This window comes from Mirounga leonina, unplaced genomic scaffold, assembly GCF_011800145.1.
Source record: "Mirounga leonina isolate KUSES-001 unplaced genomic scaffold, KU_Mleo_1.0 Mir_357, whole genome shotgun sequence".
Taxonomy (NCBI): domain Eukaryota; kingdom Metazoa; phylum Chordata; class Mammalia; order Carnivora; family Phocidae; genus Mirounga; species Mirounga leonina.
This window is the reverse complement of record NW_023270702.1, coordinates 67,724-91,096: the sequence shown is the minus strand read 5'-3', so window position 1 is coordinate 91,096 and position 23,373 is coordinate 67,724. Positions and strand designations below refer to the sequence as shown.

General features: G+C 37.2%; 1 protein-coding gene across 1 annotated transcript; it reads right to left on the bottom strand.

Moving 5' to 3' along the window:
* Nucleotides 1-717: 717 nt before the first annotated feature.
* Nucleotides 718-22,333, bottom strand: CUNH4orf17 (chromosome unknown C4orf17 homolog). Its single transcript, XM_035030136.1, has 8 exons — nt 22,207-22,333; nt 15,138-15,347; nt 12,545-12,609; nt 7,497-7,640; nt 4,929-5,010; nt 3,368-3,554; nt 2,401-2,444; nt 718-905 (listed from the first exon to the last, which is right to left on the bottom strand). The coding sequence occupies exons 1-8, from the start codon at nt 22,331-22,333 to the stop codon at nt 718-720; spliced, it is 1,047 nt and encodes a 348-aa protein (XP_034886027.1).
* Between the last annotated feature and the right edge of the window lie 1,040 nt (nt 22,334-23,373).

The following is a 23,373-nucleotide window of genomic DNA, read 5'->3' as shown; positions in this document are numbered from 1 at the left end:
TGCAGTATCTCTTGAATATTGTTGCAAACATTCTAAAAGATTGGCTAATTGGTAGATAGAATCCAGCAATACACTGAAAGAATAATAGCCATGGCCCAAGAGTGGTTTATTTTAAAAATACAAAAAAGCTAAATATTAGGAAATTTGTTAATATCACTCACAATTAGCAAAGAGTAGAAATTCTTTCCTTTCTGGCTCATAAATTCATGATAATTTTTATATCTTTTTTTTGGGAGGAAGCCAGTATTTTTCTATTATCACTACAGAATCCACTCAGTATTCCAACAGCACTGAAACATTGTAGATTGTGAAAATTAGCTCAGATGTTAAAATTCTGTGTTTGTTTTTATTTTTTCTCTATCAAGAGTTTGGGGCATGTGTCAAACCGCAGCTGCCTGATTCTGGTGTGGATGGTTTTCCTAGTGTCAGGACCCTATGTTTATGTACAAATACAATCAGTGCAAGACTAGAAATGTAGTATATAAATAAACATACTTCTTTCACACATGGTGCTAAATTAACTACAAATAGAAATACTGTCTCCATTATTATTTATTTAGTAGCATTATATACAGGTGCTTTGAGATTTACATATGCCACCAGCTATTGATTCTCTGATACCAAAATATTTTTTAAAAATAATTTGATATTGTTATGGAGTGAAGCTCATGTCTGTGAAAGAAATTGCTCAATCTAGAATTTCTACCTTTGGAATGTTTAAGGATAAAATGCTCTCTGGGGAGAGAGATTGCATCCTTGTTGCATACTCCTTGCAGACACTGGTTTTGTTGATAAGCTTTCCTGAATTTTAGGCCTGGGAGGAGATTTTGGTTTGCTGAAATATTCTGCAATGGGCATTTTCATATTATTTCTTCTTATAAACAACGGAGGCCTGTGCTCAGCCTCTGAAATAGAAAAAAAAACTAAATAAGACCAAAATTGAGCCATCAAATATAGCTTCTGCCACATGTTTTAGTAGCAAATGACATACAAAAAAAAAAAAAAAACTACATAAAGTTTAGGTGAATCAAATATACCCCAAGTTCATAAAAGAATCTATTCTTATCTTTCTTACCACCCGCTCATTTTTCATGAGTTATTTGTTTTATAACATGCAGGATATGTTCTATCCTCTTAAAATCAAACATTATTGTGGAAGGAATGAATTAGAACTGGTGATCTGTAGAGGTGATAGGCAAGGATGGGACCAGTGTGAGAAAGGAAAAGGATCTATAGTCCTGATAGACAAAAAAGAAAATGGACAAACAGATTAAAACAAGTGAATTATATGCATAAGAGCTTCCTAAGACCTATAGGTCAGACCCGAGCAGGAATACGGATTTGGAGAGGTGCTATCACCACTGGAGACAAAGAAGTATGATTGGGGCTTCTTATACAAAACTTCTTCAAATAGCTAAACAGGGGCCAACAGGTAAGACATAAAGTTGAGTAATAAAAACCATCCCTGTTGTGATTTTGTACTGTTAGGGTGAGGAGTTTGGTAGAAGTCAGATACAATAGACTATCCTTGGTGTGTCAGAGTAAGGGAGTATTTTCTAACTTCTCTACTATATTTCTTATTGCCCGTTAGCACATATAACCTCTTTTAGGTTTGGTTAACACCAACAAAAGCTGCTGGGGTTTAGAGTGACCTCAAAGAACTCTAATTGGTTACCATACGATTCCTGGTAGAAGAGAAACTTGTAGAAACAACAGGATAGACTTTCATTTGAGGCTTGAAGACATACTTCTTAGTTGTTTGCTCTATAGTCATTGTTGCTACACTTGTTTTAAAGTTAGAAGCTGCTAAACCCACAGGAATGTTTCAGTTGGTCTATTCTGGACCAAAGTAGGACAATCTACAATTCTTTATTCTTCTTGGTCCTAACTGTAGGGTGTGGCTGGGCTTCTGGTAGGGACACAAAACTGCTCCTCTCTCTTGTACTTCACCTGTTTCACAGAGCATCTGCTTGCGGCCGATTGCCATTTTACTGTTTTCTATGATCGACTTGGTTTCTAGTTAAAATAATTTAGCTTGACAGTTAAGCTATGAAGAACCAAACTCTGAGATCATTGTCCTTTTGTTAGGTCAGTGCAGGGCTTCTCCGGTCACTGGACTGGCATGACTAAACCTATATTTCCTGCTATCCTGCTATCTTACTTCTCAAAGAGTATCTATCTGTCTCTGATGAGGCACTTTGCCTTTCAAAACAAAGTTAAGTTTATGTCAAATTTGTCTTGATGAGAAATTCAGCAGACACTGTCCCTTAAAAGTAATTAGAAATCATTACTGAATTTTACTGCCTTTAAAACCATAGAACCTTGTCTGTGTCCCTAAAGAGTTAAATACTTACTGGTTTCCCTATACCAACCCAGTAATTATCACAAACTGTACTTAACCTTTTGGCGCTTCCTTATTTCCTTCAGATCCTTGACTTGACACTCTAAGTAATTGGAGAAAGAGAAAATGAAATTCACAGATGCAAACAAGTTATTTTCTATAGGTTGCACTATCATCAATAAGCTAGGTACATATATATCTTAAGTATTCTATCCTAATTCTTTGTTTTTGATGCAGAGAGCATTAAGTGTACTTTCCAATGAAAAATTCTTCTGACTTTCAGTAGAAAGACTGACCCTATTTCCCAGTTTCCAATTTTATGGAAACTTTAAGGTGGAGACAAATTGCAATACAAAATTCTCTCAGTGATTGTTAAAGTGACTTGGGTTTTGAATATTTATTTTCTCTTGAAACTTTTAATTTCAAAGCAACAAGATTTTTTCTCCTGACTTAAATAACATCACATTCTTTCACCATATTATACATAAATATGTATTTTCTTGTCATTTAAATAAAGTTTAAGAAAAATTTACACTAAAATAATTTCCAACTCCTGTAATTGTTATTTTTCCCTCTAGCAGCCTGCAGGAGTGTGCCAGAGAAAATTAAGTGAAGCAATTTATTTTAATCTAGCATTGCTCTACACAAAAAAAGTGATACTTGTGTGATATGCCTTTAAAAATAAATATATAATAATAATACAATTACTGCTTTATTGCTTCCATTTTTAGATAGATAAATACATTTTCTTACAAAATGTATTATTACATTAGAAAATTACATTTTCTTACATTTTCTTACAAATAAAATACATTTTCTTAGATGTCTGGGTGGCTATAATAGGATTTAGAATGATTCTCATATTACATTTATGAAAATGAAAGAAAACAAATACACATTGTGGTCATTTACTGAATAAGAAGAGACTGAAAACATCAGCATGTTTAGTGTTTGGAAAGATAACAAAAGAAAATTAAAAGTCTTTCTGTACCATATGCCCTGTAGGTAGCCATTATATCTAATTACCTAGTGGGTTGATGTCCTTGCGTCGTTCTGGTCAGCACTTTCAATTTTGCAGGTGAATTCGGGGGTGATTTAACTTTGGACGGCTTCCTAGTCTCTGCAGCTAGATTTGCTATGCTGTTTCTTTGTTGGGCCAACAAGTTTATTTCAGCCAGTTCAGCATGAATCAAAGCTGAGACCCACTCTTTTTCTGATTTAAAAAAAAAGGGGGGTAGGCATGAAGGTTATAATTATCATGTCGGCTAGAAACACGAGATTAGTTCTTTTATCCAGCACTCTAGTGTGAAAGGCTGGTAATATGTTTTCTGAGTAGGCATTTATTTGTGAGTCAAGGTTTCTGTGGACAAGTTGGTTCCCATCATCCTGATATCTGTGCAGCTGTGGTACTATAGAGCTCCCCGAGTCATTAACTCACTGAGGGACTTGTCCCCAAATGGCAGTAGAATAACTTTTAAGTATTCAGTACAAAACCCGCCGTTCAGGCTGCTGCCAAATAAAAAAAGAAAGCATATCTATTCAAAATCATATGATCTCATTAAAATACAGACTAATAAATAATAAATAGTTACAAGCATATCTCTAAAGATATATACCAAAGTCGTCACTGAAATGATGTCTGTGATGATTTGATTGATTATTGTTCTTCTTTTCTTGTATTTTTTCTGGTTCATCTGGGCTCCCCTCCAACAATAAGCACTTATTATTTGTATGTATTTTTTAAAGTTACATTCTTAAAAAGGAAAAAAAAAGGTAAGAACTAAAGACTCCTTACCCCCAAATATTTAATTGCTTGCCAAGTAGTCTTGGATTCCTGGGTAAAAGACTATTTCCAAAATACTCCCTATTCAAAAATATTAGTCTATCCCTAACACATTGATATTTCCTAACCTTCATTAGTGCAGATTCTCAAAGAGTGGCCCCCAGACTAGCTTTATCAGCATCACCTGGGAACTTGTTAGAAATTCAAATCCTCAGGATCCACTCACCTCCGAAGTTTTGCCTCAGTCAGTCTGATGACCAGCTAGGTTTCAGGACAGCTACTCTTTGCTATTTATGGTTGTCCCAACTGGGACCGGCACATGCTTTCACGGAACAGGCCACAAAGACCCCAAAGGAGGCTGGGAGAGGACTGGATTGATGGTTTTGGTGGGGCAATTGGCAAGACTGTTAGAATCGAGAACTTGGAAAGCTACGCTACTGCCATCCATACCAGAGAAAGGAAACAGGCTCTGTGCTCAGGGCTCACAGCAGGCCAGGAAATAGGCTCAGGGATACCCCTGGGTGTGTGGACCTGGAGAAGAAGCACAAACCAGCCCTGGACGCAGTGCTTCACATCACCCCAAGAAGTTTAAATTGGGGCATGCCAAATTTGGGGTCACTGAATGACCAGTTGCATGCAGTCAGTCAGAGAGACTCGCAGAGACTTGGCTACTGAATCACTAGGGAAGTAATATTGCAGCAGTATGTTTGCAAAGCCAAGGTAGAAAATTTCAGATATTGGCACATTCCTACTTTCTGACAAGAAACTGAGCTCAGCGTTTGCAAATACTTCTTTTAATCTCACCTTTTGAGCTTGCATGAAGTAGCCACTGTAGAACTTCAGCCAGAGAATCAGTGCGTAAAATGTTACAGAGCTTTGCCAGAATCTGACAGAGAGTATTAGAGTCACACAGTGAGCAAATAAACAGCACACGGGCTATAAGATTTCCTTCACTTCCCCATCGATCTCATCTTCCCAAATGTCACTCTGCACGTGACACTCAATTAAGTCAAGTGGGATGTTAGCCTGGGAACCCGATTTCAAATAGTATGCAGTGGAATCTTAAAACATCTCCAATACAAGTAACAATTTGGGGGTAGGTGATACAGTGTTTCTCTTGTTTTGTCTGCTCAGTACCCACATTTTCTGGAGGACAGATTCTCTTTTCTTCTTTCTGGGGGAATGGATCCTTCCCCGCTGTGCCAGGGGTTCTAACTGGGATTCTCCAGTAACAGAACTGTCCCTGTCTGCCCTGCTCCTTTCTTAGTGGGTGAATCTAGCTGGAGTCATTTTTCCTCAGTTCTCTGAACACCACCAAAATGAGATCTATTTTTAGGACTCATTTATAGAAGCCAAAAAATTTTGGTAAGGCCCATTTTCTCACTTTACCCCCTCTGTTTTATTTCACAAATAGCCACCAACTATTTGATAAAATGCCATGCTGTGTATGCACCAGTTAATAGTTTTCAAGCAAAGTGATGAGTGCTGACGAATCAGTTGTGAATGAGATAGAAAGGATCCCTTCCTTCAAAGAGCTTACATTTTAGTGGATTCTGTATTGGTGTCCAGTTAAGTCAATATCTGTGAGATAAAAGATGCTTTTGAGAGGAAGGCTCTTTAATAGATGCCCAAAAGTCCAGTTCTATAGGATCATGTTGCTGGTCTATTGTTGATGTGTCTAAGGAAGGAAGACAGCCTGACTAAAACTGCACTCAGTTTATGGTTCAGTTGCATATATCAGATGTGAGCATATCAGATGACATATCAGTTAGCTGATTTTCTACAGTTCTACTTTGATCTTGGTAAAATTTTCTTTTTAATTTTTGTATTCAACATTCAATAAATACTTATTTAATAATTACTAGATGCCTAGCACTTATCTAGGCATGGAAGATAAAGCAGGAACCAAGACAGAGGAGTATGAGATCCTATAATACTTAAATTTTAGTGTGAGTGGGGTCAGAGGCAGAGACACTGTTGAAACAAATAAATACAAACATATCAGATAGGGCATGTGCTATGCAAAAAATAACAAAGGGTAATAGAATAGAGAGTGAGTAGGTAGCTACTTTAGATTGGGTGGTCAGGGAAAGTATTTGTGAGTGATATTATAACTGAGACCTTAATGAGAAGATGACCACTGAAAGGATCAAAGAGAAGAGATTTTTCAGTAGGGAAAGTTCCTAAAGGTGGGAATGAGCAAATTATAGAGCATCAGTGGTGCTAGAGTGTAGCAGGTAAGATGCACAGTGATTCTGAAGACTCTATATAATCGGGAGTCTTTCACCAGAATCATCAGGAAATCATGTATAACCACAACTCTTGTCTGCAGATACTCCCCCCTCTTCTCTTTTCCTTTTATTTTCCTTCCTAATTTTTTTTTTAAAGATTTTATTTATTTATTTTGACAGAGAGAGAGAGACAGCGAGAGAGGGAAAACAAGCAGGGGGGAATGGAAGAGGGAGAAGCAGGCTTCCCACCAAGCAGAGAGCCCGATGCGGGGCTCGATCCCAGGACCCTGGGATCATGACCTGAGCCGAAGGCAGACGCTTAACGACTGAACCACCCAGGCGCCCCTTTTCCTTCCTAATTTTAATCATCAGCATAATTATACCCAATGCCACTGTTATGCTTTACTTTTAAAATAGTTCCTTATCAGGACTATTCAATAACAATCTTTATAATATGCTCTCCTATTTGTAATTGCTATGACAGATAACTCACTTAAAACTGCTATCAGAGTCATCATTACAATGCTTTCACCCTTAATTCATTTCACTGGGTCTTACAGGGAAGCAATGTGGAGGCTACCAAAAGGATCTAAAGAAGGAAAACAAAGGAGGAAAACAAACATCAGCTGACTAATTCGTTCTTCATTATATGTCATTCTCAGAAATAACTGTGGCTGGAGAGAACCTTCCAGTAGTCTGATATGACACATTACTATAAATAAAACTAAGTTTGTAACCCCAAGCAGAGTAGGTTTGAGGAAACAGTTTTCCACAGATAAGAGGGAGAGATGAATGTTGATTGGAGGAATCTCTGCCTTAATATAGGCAAAGGAAACGTATAGGTAACAGCAAGAAGTAGTGCCTCTCAAGCAGTAAGAAGATGATAAAGAAAAACATGGGAAGAAAGGGCCGAGTTGGTTCGGCAAATGTCAAGTTCTTCATTATGTCTAAACCAAAGGTTGTGTTTCTGTAACAGTGACTGGAAATAAAAGAAGTAGGCCTTGGATTTCAGGCTAAGTGGCTTTAGATCAATTCCATTGTTAAAGGGGAACCACTAAAGAGTCTTAAGGATGCTAGTAATGTGGTTTTTTGTACGTTCATGCTGTTCCCAAGTTATGGATTTAATAAACCTGCCTCTTACTTTGATTTCCTGATCCAGATAGTTTGGTATGCAAACAGTGTTCTCTTTGACGTCAGTCTCGGTACTCATCACCTCTGAAGAACAAGAGTCAGCAGCAGAGCATGCTTTTGGAGGTGACAGTGGCTTTTTTACCTTAATTTCTTCCTAAATCAAAGGTATAACATAATCAGTACGCATTTGCATCCACTTATATTTTCTATGAAAGTTGAATATAAAATGAATGAGAAATATTGTAGCTAAATAAGAGATGTACATGAAAGTAAAGAGAGGTTTGTTTTAATCTTCCCATAAAAATCTAATTATCAAATATTTGCATTTGGAGACAGAACACAGAGTGAGATATAATTTACATTTTGTGAAGCCATTTTGAATAAGCCCTCGGTCACACATCAAGATAATAATTTTTGAATGCCCTCTAGCCTTTATTTATTTTGCTGCTCCAGATAACAACCAACTCATCACACATGAGATTTTTCTGTTAAATTAGGAAGACTTATGACAGGAAAAAGACAGTCAAAAGATTTTATGCAATGTCTGTGTAGACACTACATGTTGCTTTCCCTGCCCTGGGGATGGCAGCTTAGAGCCGGAGAACTGGAGAGGTCAGCTAAATTACTTCCCTTGCTTACTGGAAAGGGAAAGAGGAAGGCTATGCTCTTGTTCTAGGAGGCAAATATACTCTGTAATTCAAAAATAAAAAAAGGCTATAAGAGCTTTAAGTCCAAGAAGAGTTATAGAAGCCTTAGATCTATGTGCTTATTCCAAGGAAGGCTTTTAACCTTCAGAAGTGAGGGCTATTTAACACATGCAGAAGCCAGTGGCTGAAGAGGCCAACAGCTGGGGACTGTGATGACTGGAATTGATAGAAAAATACTGAACTGCTGACATTTAGTGATAATAAAGCTATATTGTAGATAGATGCATTCTTCTGTTAAAGTTTATTATATAATAAGACTTCCTGTTTTAGGGAATAGCAATATACATTTTTTGGTTCAACCCTCCCACTAGACACAACTAAAAAGGCAGATTAAAATTTAAAAAGATTAAAACTGTCGAGGAGTGAATAAAGTAGGAGTTAATAGGCCAAAGTAAAGGGGAAGTGAGAAGCCTCAGTTGTAGGGAGTACAGTAGCCATTTTTGCCTGAAGTCACTGTAAGATCCTGGAGAGTGAAAACTTTTCTTGTGACAGCTTAAAAGGTCCTGTAAGACAGGACTCAAAGCCTAGAACCCAAATAAGGGCCAACAAAGGGCTACACCCTGAAGATGAAGGTGACCTAGAAGTGCAATGGTCCTTGAGGAAATATAACCTAAGGTCAAGGTTCAAACTTGGTTTAAGTTAGTCAAAGCTGTTAGGGCCTCTGGGTTCCTACAGAAGCAAGCACAAAGTTCTCTTTGGAAAAAAGTGTTTTTATCATGAGCTTCAGATTCCTACAAATAACTTTTCATACATAATATCCAGTCACTAAGTCATGAGGCAAAAAGAAATTATAGTGCAAATTAGAAAAAGTTTTAACTTAATGCTGATAACAAAAATTATGAAAGCAATTAAAACAATCCTCAAAGAAGAATTTACAGCTAAATATATACATTAGAAAGATAAAAGAAGTTAAAAATAAAATAAAGTATGTGCATAGAAAGAGGGAAAAGATAACATAAATCAACAAAATAGAAAAGAAATATATAACAGAGAATCAAAAAACCCCACAAAAATTAGTTCTTTGTTATACTAACTGATAAACTACTATGGAAACTGATCAAGAAAAACAAAGACATAACGTAACAAAACTGATAGGTAAAAGGGTACATCTTACAGATACTGCATATGTTTAAAAAAGAACATGAGGTTATTACGTATAACATTATCAATAAATTTGAATGTTTCAATGACATGAATAATTTCATAACCAAAATCATTTTGAGAAGAAATAGAAAATCTGAATAGTTCTATAATGAAACAGATTTCAAATCGAAGAATGTTATCAGGATTGAAGAGGGTAATTTTATAATGATAAAAGGGTCATTTCATCAAAAGAACATAAACCTAAATAGTAATACTCCTAATAAGAGAGCTTCAAAACACATGATTAAAAACTGATATAAGTACCATGTACTAACTGATTATGCCACTGGAGCTCTGAAAAAAAAAAAAAAACTAATATAAATGAAAAGAGAAATATAGAAACCCACAACTATAGTCAGAAATTTCAACACCTCTTTCTCAATAATTGATAAAAAAAAGTGGAGAGCAAATCAGTAAGGCTACAGAAGACCTGAATGACAATATCAACCAACTGAACTGGCATTTATATTACATTCTACCCAACAACAGCAGAGTGAGCATTCTTTTCATGGCACTTAGAAAATTTATCAAGGTTGACCTATTCTGGGGCCATATAACAAGTTTCAATAAATTTACAAAGTTTCAAAGTATACAAAGTATCTTCTCTGACTGCAAAGGAATTAAATTGATATCTTTAAGACACCCAAATATTTGGAAATTAAATAACACAATTTTAAGTAACCCATGGAGAAGAGATTAAATAGTTAATTAGGAAGTATTTTGAACAGAATTAAAATGAAAACTCAACGTTGTAAAATTTGAAGCATGCAGCCAAAGCAGTGTTTATTTAAAAAATTATAATATATGATTATATTAGAAAGGAAAAATGTCTCAACTCAATGACCTAAGCTTCCATCTTCTATAACGACATGAACCCAAATCAATGAAATAGAAAGAGAAAATCAGAACAATAGATATCACCAATGAAAGGAAAATTTATTCTTTGAGAAGATCAATAAAACTACCAAACCTCCAGTTAGACTCATCAAGAAAAAAAAGACACAAATTCCCAATGTCAGGAATGAGAGGCAGAACATCTCTACAGATCATATAATCATTAAAAGGATATGTTATGAATGACTTTATATCAGTAAATTCAACAACTTAGATGGAATGGACAAATTCTTTGAACAATAGAAACTACCAAAGCTCACTAAAGAAGAAACTGATAACCTGAATGGTCTATATCTAATGGAAAATAAGAAACTGAATTTGTAGTTAAAAACCCTGACTCAAAGAAACCTCCAGGCCCAGATGGCTTCACTGAAGAATTCTACAAAACTTTTAAGGAAGAAATAATACCAATTCTCCATAAAATCTCCCAGAATTTCAAAGAGAAGTTCCCCACTTATTCTATGAAGCCAGTGTTATGCTAGACTAAAACCACAAAAGACATTACAATTAGACTGCAAACCCATATTCATTATGAACATAGACACTAGAATGTTAAACAATATTTTTTGAAATTAAATACATAAAAAGGATAACACAACATGATCAACTGGGTTTTTTTCCCAGCAATGCAAGGGTAGTTGAACATTTAGAAGTTAACCAATACAATTTAAAAAGAAAAATATGATCATTTTAGCAGATTAAAAAAGATCATATTAGCAGATTAAAGAAGAAAAATATGATCATTTCAAATTGATGCAGAAAACGCATTTGGCAAAAACCAATCCCTATTTCTGATAAAAGCTCTCAGAACACTAGGAATGGAACACTGAGGAATCAGCCATATGAAGGGCAGCTACGAAAAAAACAACAACTGAAATCACATTCAATGATGAAAGTATAAGCTTTTCGCCTATAATTAGGCACGAGGCAACAGTGTCTGCTCTCATCACTTCTATTCGATACCATACTAGAGGTCAGCCCTTACAAAAAGGCACAACAGAGAGGTAAACATTGTGTGGACTTGAAACTATGATAGAAAAATTTTAAATTTTGGCTTCATCAAAGTTATAAATTTTGGTTCTAAAAGGTAAGCCTCAGACTGGAAGAAAATATTTGCAAAATGTATATGTTACAAAATAATTTTTATCTAGAATATATAAAGAATCTTTAAAACTTCATAGTAAAAAGACCAGCAACCCAATTTACAAAGTGGGCAAAGCTTTGAACACACATTCCTCATAAGAAGATATATGGATGGCAAGTAAGAACATGACAAAATGTCAACCTCACTAGTCATCAGGGAAATGCAAATTAAAACCACAATGAGATACCACCACACCCACTAAATTGGCTAAAGTTAAAAATACTGACCATCCTAAGTTTTGGCAGGATGTGAGAGAAAGGAAACTGATACACTGCTGGTGGGAATATAAAATCATACAACCACTTTGAAAAAAACTTTGGCAATTTCTTAATAATTTAAACCCACGCCTACAGTAAGACCCAGTCATTCCACATCTATGTATTTACCCAAGAGAAAAGAAAATATATATCCATACAGAGACTTGTACACAAATGTTCGTATCAGCTTTGGCAAAAATTGGAAACAAGCTAAATGTCCATCAACAGGTGAACATGTACACAAATTGTGGGATACCCATACAACAGAATACTACTTAGCCATAAAAAGGAACGAATTATTGGTGAACATAACAACGTGAATAAATTTTAAAATAATGATGCTAAGTTAAATAAACCATTTTTAATGTTTCTATTTAAATTCCAGTTAGTTAACATACATTTTTATGTTATGTCAATTTGCAATGATGTGGATGGAACTAGAGGGTATTATGCTAAGCAAAATAAGTCAGAGAGAGAGAAATGCCATATGAGTTCACTCATATGTGGAATTTAAGAAACAAAATAGATGAGCATAGGGGAAGGGAAGGAAAAATAAAATAAAATAAAATGAAAACAGAGAAGGAGGCAAATCATAAGAGACTTGTAGCTCTAGGAAACAAAGTGAGGGTTGCTGGAGGGGTGGGCATGGGGAAATGAGGTAACTGGGCGATGGGCATTAAGGAGGGTGATGTAATGAGCACTGGGTGTTCTATGCAACTGATGAATCACTGAAATCTACCTTGGAAGCTAATAATACAATATATGTTAACTAAATTTAATTTAAATTTAAAAATTTTTTTAAAGCTGTAAAAAATACTGTGAAATGTACCTTTTCAGAAAGGTACGTGACGAAAAAGAGAAGAAATGACAGAAGTTGAACTAAATAGGTAACTGCAAAGAGTTGCTTCTTTACCTTCTTAATTGCTAAGGGATTCTCACTGGAAGTTTTGAAGCGCTCCTTGATTTTTCTACAGGGCTCTGAAATGATATTTCAGGAAAATATATTTAGATCAAACTGAAAAAATTTCTACCACATGACACATATGTCAGTTGCTGAAATAAATGAGAGTATATCTGGATTTCAGATAAGGTCAACTCAGGGATATGTTTATAAATATTGGAAACCTTGCAGGTAAAGTTATACTACAATAACATAATAAAAGGATATTTATATTTACAAACTAATTCAATGCCCAGGAAGATGATATAAAGAAAGACTGGAAGAGCTTTCTTGATCTGGGTAAACTAATTTTTAAAAGTACATATTTCAGTGTAAGACATGTTTTTCTGTGTTTCCTACCCATATAACTGACACTCTCCCTAATTAAAGAGATTATATGTTTGCTGTTTGACCTGTGGCCAGAAGGAGATGTGTGCTGAGTTATAATTACATTTTTTTATTTTATTTCTTATTTCATCAGTCTCTCAACCATACACATTTCATAGACTCATCTAATGAAATCCCTCTAAAACCATTTAAATATTTGCTTAATTCCCTTTTGTATTAATTTAAAGATATATTCTCTGTAAGCAATGCTATCTTTTTTACTGAAGCCACAGTTAACACAATTTCTTAAAAGATGAAGAGATTTTGTGCATTTCCCAATAGTAACTGAATTCATTAGTTCTAGCTGAAAAAAGAAAAATATTATAAAGTTACCTCTCTCCAAAAGAGAGCAGGAAGGAAGGAGGAAGAACAGAGTTATGGATGGTGAGTCTATTAAGTTAATGTTCACTTCTGGGAAACAGAAACCACCCTATTTTAAGCTAAACTGTAAATAAGACAGGGAATTAGATGTTTGCAATCTCACTGGCAGGGCTGAAGCAGTGAACTCTGGTGTTGACCCTCACAAATCAAGAGCAGCACCTTGCACCTGGCCCTCCCAGGGGGGCACAGCCTTTATCACAATCAGGAGGAAGGGGGGTCAGGATGCCACTCACACTTCAGTTGCTGTCACAACATCTGTGGGGCTAAAGATGAGGCACAGGGTCACCGCTGCAATCTGAAAGTCACCATATTTGCTGACTTTGCCATCAGACACCCATAAATCCAGAATCTGAACACTGGGATATTGTAGCAGGAAAAGCCCATGTCTCCAGTCAGGCTTGAGAGCAGACAGCAACCAAAAAGATGACCTGAGCCCCACATCTGAAATATAAATCTTACCAGATGGCAACACTTAACTCCCATTAAGGGACTCTTGCCAATGTAACCATTAAGTTTCCGGGTTTTATGGTATAAGAAGGAACACCAGAAAGAAGGTGGAATATGTGGGCTTTGATTCTTTATTGCTAGTGGGTAAGGAAGAGGAACTCTTGAAAGGATGAAGTGAGTTAACAAGTGTGAAGACCTTAGAATGGAATCCCAGGGTGAGTACTCTACTAATGGTCCCTCTTACTGTTATCCTTTGAACAATAGTGTATTTTACCACATTATACCAAAATAACTTTCATGTGCCCTGAAACTTTCAGTAATAAGAGAAAGAGAAGGGGCGCCTGGGTGGCTCAGTCGTTAAGCGTCTGCCTTCGGCTCAGGTCATGGTCCGAGGGTCTTGGGATAGAGCCCCGCATTGGGCTCCCTGCTCTGCGGGGAGCCTGCTTCTCCCTCTCCCACTCCCCCTGCTCTCTTGCTGTGTCTCTCTCTGTCAAATAAATAAATAAAATCTTAAAAATAAGAGAAAGAGAACTGGATATAATTTACCATCCAGAATTCCTTCTATTTTACCTAGCGCTTTAGATTTTGCCATACTACACTTTTTAAAATATATTAGTGTAAGACATACAACATAATGATTTGACATATGTATATATTGCAAAATGATGCTCACAGTTAAGTGTGGTTAACCCCTCACAAAATTACCACTTTTTTTCTTGTGATGAAAAATTTTAAATCTACTCATAACTTCCAAACACACAATATTATTAACTATATGTTCTGTTGATTAATCTCTTTTTGTTTTAATTCAGTAAACATTAATTAATTGATTACTAAATATCAAACACACTGTGCTGGGACCTGGGGAGACCCCAAGAATACCAGAAACACAGAAGGCAATGACACTGGGCCCCAAGCTTCAGGAGCTGACCGCCCAGTGGGGGAAGATGGAAGCGTGCAATTCCATCCCTACTGCATTTCCCTGACTCACTTTTTGTCACAGTAGTTTCCCCATCAATTCTGGCTAAATATTCATTTTTAAGACCTCTTAGATACTTTGTCGGGATTAGAGACTATAGCTACACCAAATATGTCCTGGACATAATAAAGACAATAATAATATTTATTAACATTACTGAACTACTGAAATGAGATTAAACGAGTGAAAAATTTTTATAATGAATAACCTATTTCATAGTGAGGAAATTTCATGACTATTTAAAAATCGTTGCAGCTATATTAACAATCACATAGACCATCCTCCCTGCCCTCCCCACCCCCGCCACCCCCGCCACCCCCGAGAGTTTGCAGGAGGCCTCAGGACAGATTTCATTAGTTGCACAGGACTCACCAGAATGAGGCCGTGGGGGCACCTTGACATTGTTTGGGGCTGGTGAGACTCCTCTGACAGGGCTCTCCGGGGCTGCAGCGCTGGGTGCATAACTGCATTTGGCAAATGGTATCTCATCCTTCTCGAAGTAGTTGAACTCGTCAACACCCCACAATGCTCCCAGTGAGTTCTCATCATCATTCACAGTACAGATGGGAATGTTATTCAGACCTAGGTGAGTCAGGATAAACAGACCGAACAACCACATTAAGTTTGGGGCAGATTTTCTTTCAATGATCAGCCATTTCCCAACTCATATTGTTAAATGTACACAAAATGTCAGACTACAAACGGTATGAACCAGTGCTAGGTGGATATTCTTTGAAGGTCAGTGTAGCAAATTATGTTTGCAATACATGCTTCTTTTTTTTTTTTTTTTTAAGATTTTACTTATTTATTTGAGATAGAAAGCGAGAAAGAGGCAGAGTGGGGGAGAAGCAGATTCCTGGCTGAGCAGGGAGTCTGATGCGGGGTTCAATCCCAGGACCCTGGGATCATGACCTGAGCTGAAAGCACACACTTAACTGGCTGAGGCACCCAGGTGCCCCTGCAATACGTGCTTCCTTAAAATGTTCTGCCATCTTGTTAGCCTTGAGAACCAGGCTCACATATTTCTTGGTGTGAGAGTCAAGTGCAATGGATCTGCTTCTATCCCAGACAGACCTCTCATTTCGCGTCTTGAGGATGACTAAGGAACTATGTTAGCCCTCTTCATGAATATCACATTCAGGTGTTTGGAAGCATCCAGAATGTCTCAGTACAAGGCCTCTGAAAAGACACACACTGGCCCTGTTTTTGTCCTGGCAGAAGGTTTAAACAGCTGCAGGAGCTAGGAATAGGAGGCAGGATGAGGTAGATTGTGAGGGAGGGAAGGAAGGAAAACGCGGTACAAAGGAACCTCCTTCCTCATGTCCAAGCTTTCTAGGCTCCTTCACTCTCCTGTAAGAGTTATTTGCCTTTGGCTCATATATTGAATTACAGAAAGATCCTCTTTCTGGTATCAATGCCATGTCATGACATATTGAACAGCTTAGGAAGTGAAGGTGTACAGGACTTTGCTCTATGTTAAACAGTGAATTATCAGAGATAGGTATAGCTGGCTGCTTTGTTGCACAGGAAGCTTCTGGATAGTGTTTTTTATACTTGCCCATTTTTCTCAATTTCCTTCTAGGACTATCAGTCCACTGCCTTCTTATCTATCTGCTCAAATGACATCAAAAAGGTCTTTGCTGAAAACCTTGTCTGAAATGTACCCCATCACACTCTGTCCCTTTATGCTCTTTTATTCTTCCCATAGCACTTGTCGTCTATCATATCTGTTTGCACATTGCTGGGCTGAGCTGCCCTAGAATGTAAGCTTCATGAAAGCATGTATTTTGTCTGTTTTGTTTGCTGCTCTATTCCCAGTGTCTAGAATAGTGCCTGGCACAAAGTTGATGCTCTACGATTATTTATCAAATGAATGAATAACACAGCCAAACATAGAGCTTTTATTTAGTCTGATACTTAGAACTTAACTGATAGTAACTGGTTCCAAATAGAAATGAGAATAAAATTTTTGAAGATAGCATCACATCTTACCATTTTATCTTAAACACCTGAGATAGTGATTGACCCAGGTGCGTCGTGAAAAATTGCCTACCAAATGAAATAAAATATTAACATGAAGATAAATCAATGGAGAAATCCTTATTTTCTCTGCTATCTCCTTTAATTAAAAAATGGTAATAAGTAACATGAAAGAATTCAGATTCTATCCATCCAAGAGTTAGGAAAGACCTACATAAAAATGTAGAAAGTGCAATGGCATTAAAATGGCTTCAGAGTCAAATGGGACAACATTAAATGATTTAAAGGTAGTCAGGGAAACGTGAAACCCAACACAGCAGTGAAGGAGATTAGCACAATATTGGTGGAAATTTCATTAACTTCCTTGAATACAGGAGAATTAGGTAATGGAGTCTTGGGCTCAGGAAGGACAAGTTCCCCATACTGGGCATCAAATTTCTGTTCCGGTCATGAATCTGAAGGACTCACCTTTCAGAGACTGCCAGGTGAAGATTCAAATCTCACATTCCTGCCTAATTTTCTGACTGATATGCACCCCCAGTTTAATGAGATAGTAATAACTCTAATTTTTTTTTTGTCCAAGGTATTTGTTTCCTTAGTTGATGGTGTGCTTTAACATTGGGAAGGTTTCAAATAAAAGATGGAAATGATAAAATAAGAAAAATACATACTATTCTTATTCATGGGTTAAGTTTAGTAAAAACCATTGCATATGTGTTTTTAAAATGTATATAATATTTAGGCAGAAAAGTATGAGAATATCATTAGTTGGTAAACAGTAAAGAAATGTTTTAAATAATGTATTTGTCTATATTATAAGTTTAATTTATTTAATTTACAAGATTTATTTATAGCTTGGTGAGAATTCACGTGATAAGGATGTGAAATATTTTAAAAGAAATCAAATCTACTAAATGAGTAATTGACATTTAAACTTTTAAAGGTATTTTTTTTACTAAGTTTGTAAATGGAACTAAATATTAACCAAAGACCCCCTTGAAGTGATTGTTAAAATTTTCTAGATTTAGGGCGCCTGGGTGGCTCAGTCGGTTAAGCGACTGCTTTCGGCTCAGGTCATGATCCTGGAGTCCCGGGATCGAGTCCCACATCGGGCTCCCTGCTCAGCGGGGGGTCTGCTTCTCCCTCTGACCCTCCTCCTTCTCATGCTCTCTGTCTCTCATTCTCTCTCGCAAATAAATAAAATCTAAAAAAAAAAAAAAATTTCTAGATTTATAAGTAAAATAATAAAATCTTTAAGTTAAATTTTAAATGTTAAAGCAAAAAGGTTTATAATTGTTATTTTAAAGTTTACTTTAAAAATAACAAGTAACTGCACTAATCTTTATGATACACAAAACTTTCCATCAAGAATGCTAAATATTTACTATCAGGATCGCTAGTGCTATAGAAATATTAGTATTCCATTTCACACCCTCCTCTCCAGGCCAAGGGTGACCCAGTCTCCGCAGACCAGCAGGGGCGTGGGGGTGTGGTCTGCGTTTCCTCTCCCTCGCTCTTCCGCTCTTCCTTCCCCACTCACTGCTTTCAGCTCCTCCAGAGTTGGGGTTGGAGGATGAAGGAATGGTGAAGGGGACACAAAGTCTTATTTGCTTAATGGTTTTAATTTAGTGTTGAGGCATCCGTGAAAACAGATTTGTGAGGCAGAGAAAAAATGCTGGCTCTTTCTCTCACGAGGTATTTCTGTGGGTTCTTTGGAGAACCCTGGCTGAGGAAATCTCTGACACCGTTCACTGTCATGGATGATGTATCTACCAGATAATTGCTAACTTCTCTTCCTTCCCACCTTCACCCCAGGTGAAATGTCACCAGCCTCTTTTGGCTGGAGTTGTCCTATTAGTTAGTCTTTTGGGCTGGGTCCTTGCGAGACAGTTCTTGGCCAACCTCCTCCAGAGTGTTCCCACAGGAAACAACGCCCTTGACCTGGTCTTCTGTGGGAGAGCAGTTTAATCCCAGTCTGTGCCACTGACACAGCCAGCTCCAGCCAGCTCCAGTCAGCTCTTGTCTTGAGATTTTAGAAGAGACTCAGACACCATCATCTGTGTCCTCCATACCATAGAAGATCCAGAACAAGTTCACCCCAAGAATAGTCTCCCCATGATCCACTGCGGAAACAGTGTAGGGCAGACCAGGAGGAGCACAGACAAGAAGCCAGCTAGCCAGTGAGATGTGTCTCCTCTCTGGACATTCTCCATAAATGGTCCTGGAAAGCCCTGCAGGTACAAGTGAAGGCAGCTACTACTGCTCCTCGTGGCAGGGAAGGGAAGTGCACAGCACCACAGTGACTCTTTTTCAACGAAATCCTCACTCTCTGTCCTTTCTATGAACTCTTCTCTAAAGCAAAAGAGCCTGGAGATAGGCTACCATTGTAGGGCCAGTTTTTAAATTACCTCTTAGCAAGTCACGCATAGATGATCTCAAAATTTAGCTTTAGCAAAAGTTCCGAAAAGCCTCATTTAATCCCGTGACTAAATATAATGCTTTTTGTCAAGAAGTAGTGATACGCAAATTTCTTTGGCTACTGTGCCCTTTGTTCAAACACATTTTACTCCATCTTGGTCTCTTGCCCACAGACTACAGCTTAAAAACTTCTGCCAAGCAAATGTAAGATTTTAATATGTCCTGTGTATAAATTCAGACTTTCCCTATTCTATGTAATAGAAGAGGTTGTAGAGATCACTAGTTTGTAAATTAAATGGAAAATTTTCATCTTTCACATCCACTGTTCCCTCTTTCTTTAAAATCATTTCTCTCTATTTTCAGAGACAATGTTTTGTATCTCAGAATCTCTACTATTTCTTTTCAGTCTCTTTCTCTGGATTTTCTGTGTCTATACACCCCTGTGTTTTTCAGAGTTCTGCTAGGATTTCTTTCTTGGGCAATAACATTACTGATTTAACCTATATGCTTCCTGCTTTTCAGATCTACTTTACATCCTCATCTAATCCTTAGGCTCCAAGTCCTTATATCCATTTCTCTACTTGGTCATTTACTCCTGAATGTTCCATTGGCACATCAAGCACAACGTGTTTGTCTGAAATGAAGCTTTTAATCTTACCTCTTACGTATGTTCTTCCTCCTATATGCCCAAGATTAATAGTTGGCCCACTATCCAGACAGTTAACCAAGCTAAAAAAAAACTGGTAATAATTCTAGACTTTTTATTCCATCCTTAAATCCAATAAATACCCAAGTCCTGCTAATTATTTCTTCTTAATGTTTATCATGTATCTCCCAGTAAAAACCTCTGTGAAATGCCTTCTTGACACTCCTCCAGTGGCTGCCCTATCTGTATATTACATCTGAACTTCCAGCATAGTTCTATAATTGCACATAACACAATTGTAACTATTTCCTTTTATTCTATCTCCTCCAAGTACATTGTGAGCAGAAACTGGCTTATGCTGTGTTGCTAGCAAAGTGCATATATGTATCACAAATAGAGACTTTAAACTGACATTTCTTAGACTGAATAAACTTACTGATGATTTAACTTTTTAAGGATTTATCTATGAAAATAACATTAGATCTCACAGACTAAAACATTTGAATGTTAGTAAAAATGGACTATAAGAATTATCTTTGGGGTGAAATTAGCGAAACTAGTTGTAGTGTCCTTGTGCTGAGTGTGGGTTCAGAGCACATATCAGTCAAAATACAGCAGCTTGCTGCTCTTCTCTTCCTCCTGCAGTTCAAGTTACTAGGCTTTCTAGCATTAGCATGGATATCCTTGAAATATTTCCAAAGAAAGTTTTCTATTCAGTTGAACATGTATTTATATGTGGACATATGTTACTAAAAGTAAAGCTTTGTGGTAGGCATTGTAGGGGATTTGAAGACATTAAAGTCAGTCCTTTGCCTGCCAACAGTTTTATATTGTATTATAGGTATAAGATAATTCAAGGCAGAATGTGAATTACATATATAGGAGTTATATATCAAGTACTTTCAAGTATTTGGAAGTCAGAAAAAAATATACTCAATTTGGTAATATTTGCCGTCATAGAGAAAAAGTTCTAATTAAATGGAATGCTTTTCTCATGTGGATTTTGAAAAATCCTGTCATCAGATTTTGCCAAGACAACGGATTCCAAGCCATTTATGACTTCTTTATTGTAATATCTCTTTCCTATCTCTTGGCCTTTGTTTTCCTGATCTTCTTTAGCAATTTGTCTTTGATGATCACCCAGCCATTCTCATTGCATCTTGCTTTATCTCATAACCCTCTGATGGCTTTCTCTGTGCTGCTCATCTGGGTTTTTCTCTTGCTCTACCCCAAAGTTCAATCTTCAGTTCTCTGCTCTGCTGTTTGCCCTGGCCCATCCTTCATCCCTCTCACTTGGATGACTGAGTCAGCCTTTTAACTGATCTCCCAACTTCTCCTTAGGCCCTTGTTTTCCTTCCACTTTCTACAATACAGGTAGAATGAATTTTTTGAAGAATGAAATCACTTGCTCAAGGACACACAACTAGATAGCTGAGGTAGAACATTAACTCTACTTAAAATCTATCAGAGGCTCTAAATTTTTATCTGAATGCAATTTAAGCTTCCTTCTTTCCTTCCACAAGAATTATCTAGTACCTCCCACGTCGCAGCCACTCTAGGAAACTGAAAATAAGTGGTGAGCAAAACAGACACATCTTCAGCTTTCAAGGAGCTCATAAATTAGTGGAAGATATTTGATAATAATCAAATAAAAATATTTAGTCATAAGCTCCAATAATTGCTGTAGTAGATGTGGAGATGCATCTACCCAAACCATGCCTTCAGGACCAACACACTCATCTGTCCACCTGGCAGATGTGTCAGCTACTGATGGCTCATGCCAAGTCCCTCCCTGGGAATTGCTCTCAGCTGAAGACAGCTCTCATGTAGGATGGAAACTTGACCAGTGAGTGGTTAATGGGGGTTACAAAGGCCTGACCCCCTTGCTTTAAGCCGAGACACCTCTACAGAGCTGTCCATGGCTCCTTATGGGACTGACTGAGGCCTCTTTTGTTTGCATCATCGAGGGAGGGAGGGAAAAAGGGGAGAAAGAACAGAAAAAAAAGGAGAGAAAATGAGAGAAAGGGAAAAAGGGCTGGAGGGTAAAATATATGCTTCTCTAGGGGTAATATTTAGCATGTAAATGCTAGCATGGCCATGCAGTTTGTTAAAATATTGAATACTTTTATACCAATTGGTCAATTGTTGCTGTGAGCTGTTTGGCACCTCTCCGGGTCCCTTTTCTAACAGTCAAGAAATCCCAGGGTTAATGCCTGGCAGAGAGGATGCCTGCAGGCTCTGCTCTATCCCCAAGGCTGGCATCTGGTCTCAATGGTCAATACCTGTGTCTCACCATTAGTTAAATATTTTGAATAGTATCCTTGTGTTTATCCACAGAAATCATCAAGTAGCCCAAATGCAGGGAGAGAGACATTCTAGGACCTTGAGTTACCTTACCTTTGATGTGGCAGACTCTTCTGGGATGAGGGGTGTGACGGACTAGAAAACAGTTTCCATTTCTAGGCATGATATGGCTGCCTTTGTTCTCGAACGGAAGAGCAGACATCGGAGATTTGAGGCTCATGTTCTTGTGGTATTGGTTTGCCCCTCTCCACTGTTGCCGCAAAAGGTCCTGGGGTTCTACCTTGTTAACCTCACTTCCAGAGGTGCTTAGACCCTGAAATCATAGAATGACAGTCATTCTGATGAGGGGGTTCTTGACATTTCCTTACACATCAAACATTACTTCTCTGTTTGCACTGAATTGTTTCTCCTGTCAAAACAATGTGAGGTTATTTTACTTTAGACCAAATTTTTGTAAATATTGAAATGAATACAGGCATGGGTGGAAGAGAAGAATTTTTCCCCGGAAAATACAAAACCTTAAAATATGTTCTGTGTTTGATTACATTTAAGGTCACTTTGTTAGCTTACCAACATAAAAATACATAACATGGTTATTAATTTTGATATAGTAAATGAAAATGAGAGCTTTAAAATATAATACCCACAAATGTGTTTTACATTAATGCACCTTCCATATTATGATGTGATACATATAACAAGGACCTTTCATATTATGCTTTAAGACAACCAGCTTATTAAATCTGTATCATCTTCTGAGAAGATAGTAAAACCTAAAGGAGAAAACAAATCTGGTAACAAAAGAATGATATTACATCTACAAACGATAAAGTAGAGAACTTTGGGATGTTGTTATTTGCAATTTTCAGTAATATTTAGTGATTTTCTCTCAATCACTCAGCAATTATTTATTAGACACTTAAAGTATCATAGGCCTAAGGGATCAAAGATAATGTTATGGCTCTTTGGGAATTTACAATTATGTGGGAAAAAATTTCTGGATTAGAAACATAGGAAAGAGTTAAATAAACTTTCTTTTTTTAAAAAGATTTTATTTATTTATTTATTTGTCAGAGAGAGAGAGCACAAGCAGGGCAAGCAGCAGGCAGAGGGAGAGGGAGAAGCAGGCTCCCCACTGAACAAGGAAACTGATGCAGGGCTCAATCCCATGACCCGGGATCATGACCTGAGCTGAGAGCAGACGCTTAACCAACTGAGCCACCCAGGCATCCCTAAATAAACTTTCTTAAAGATGGCATA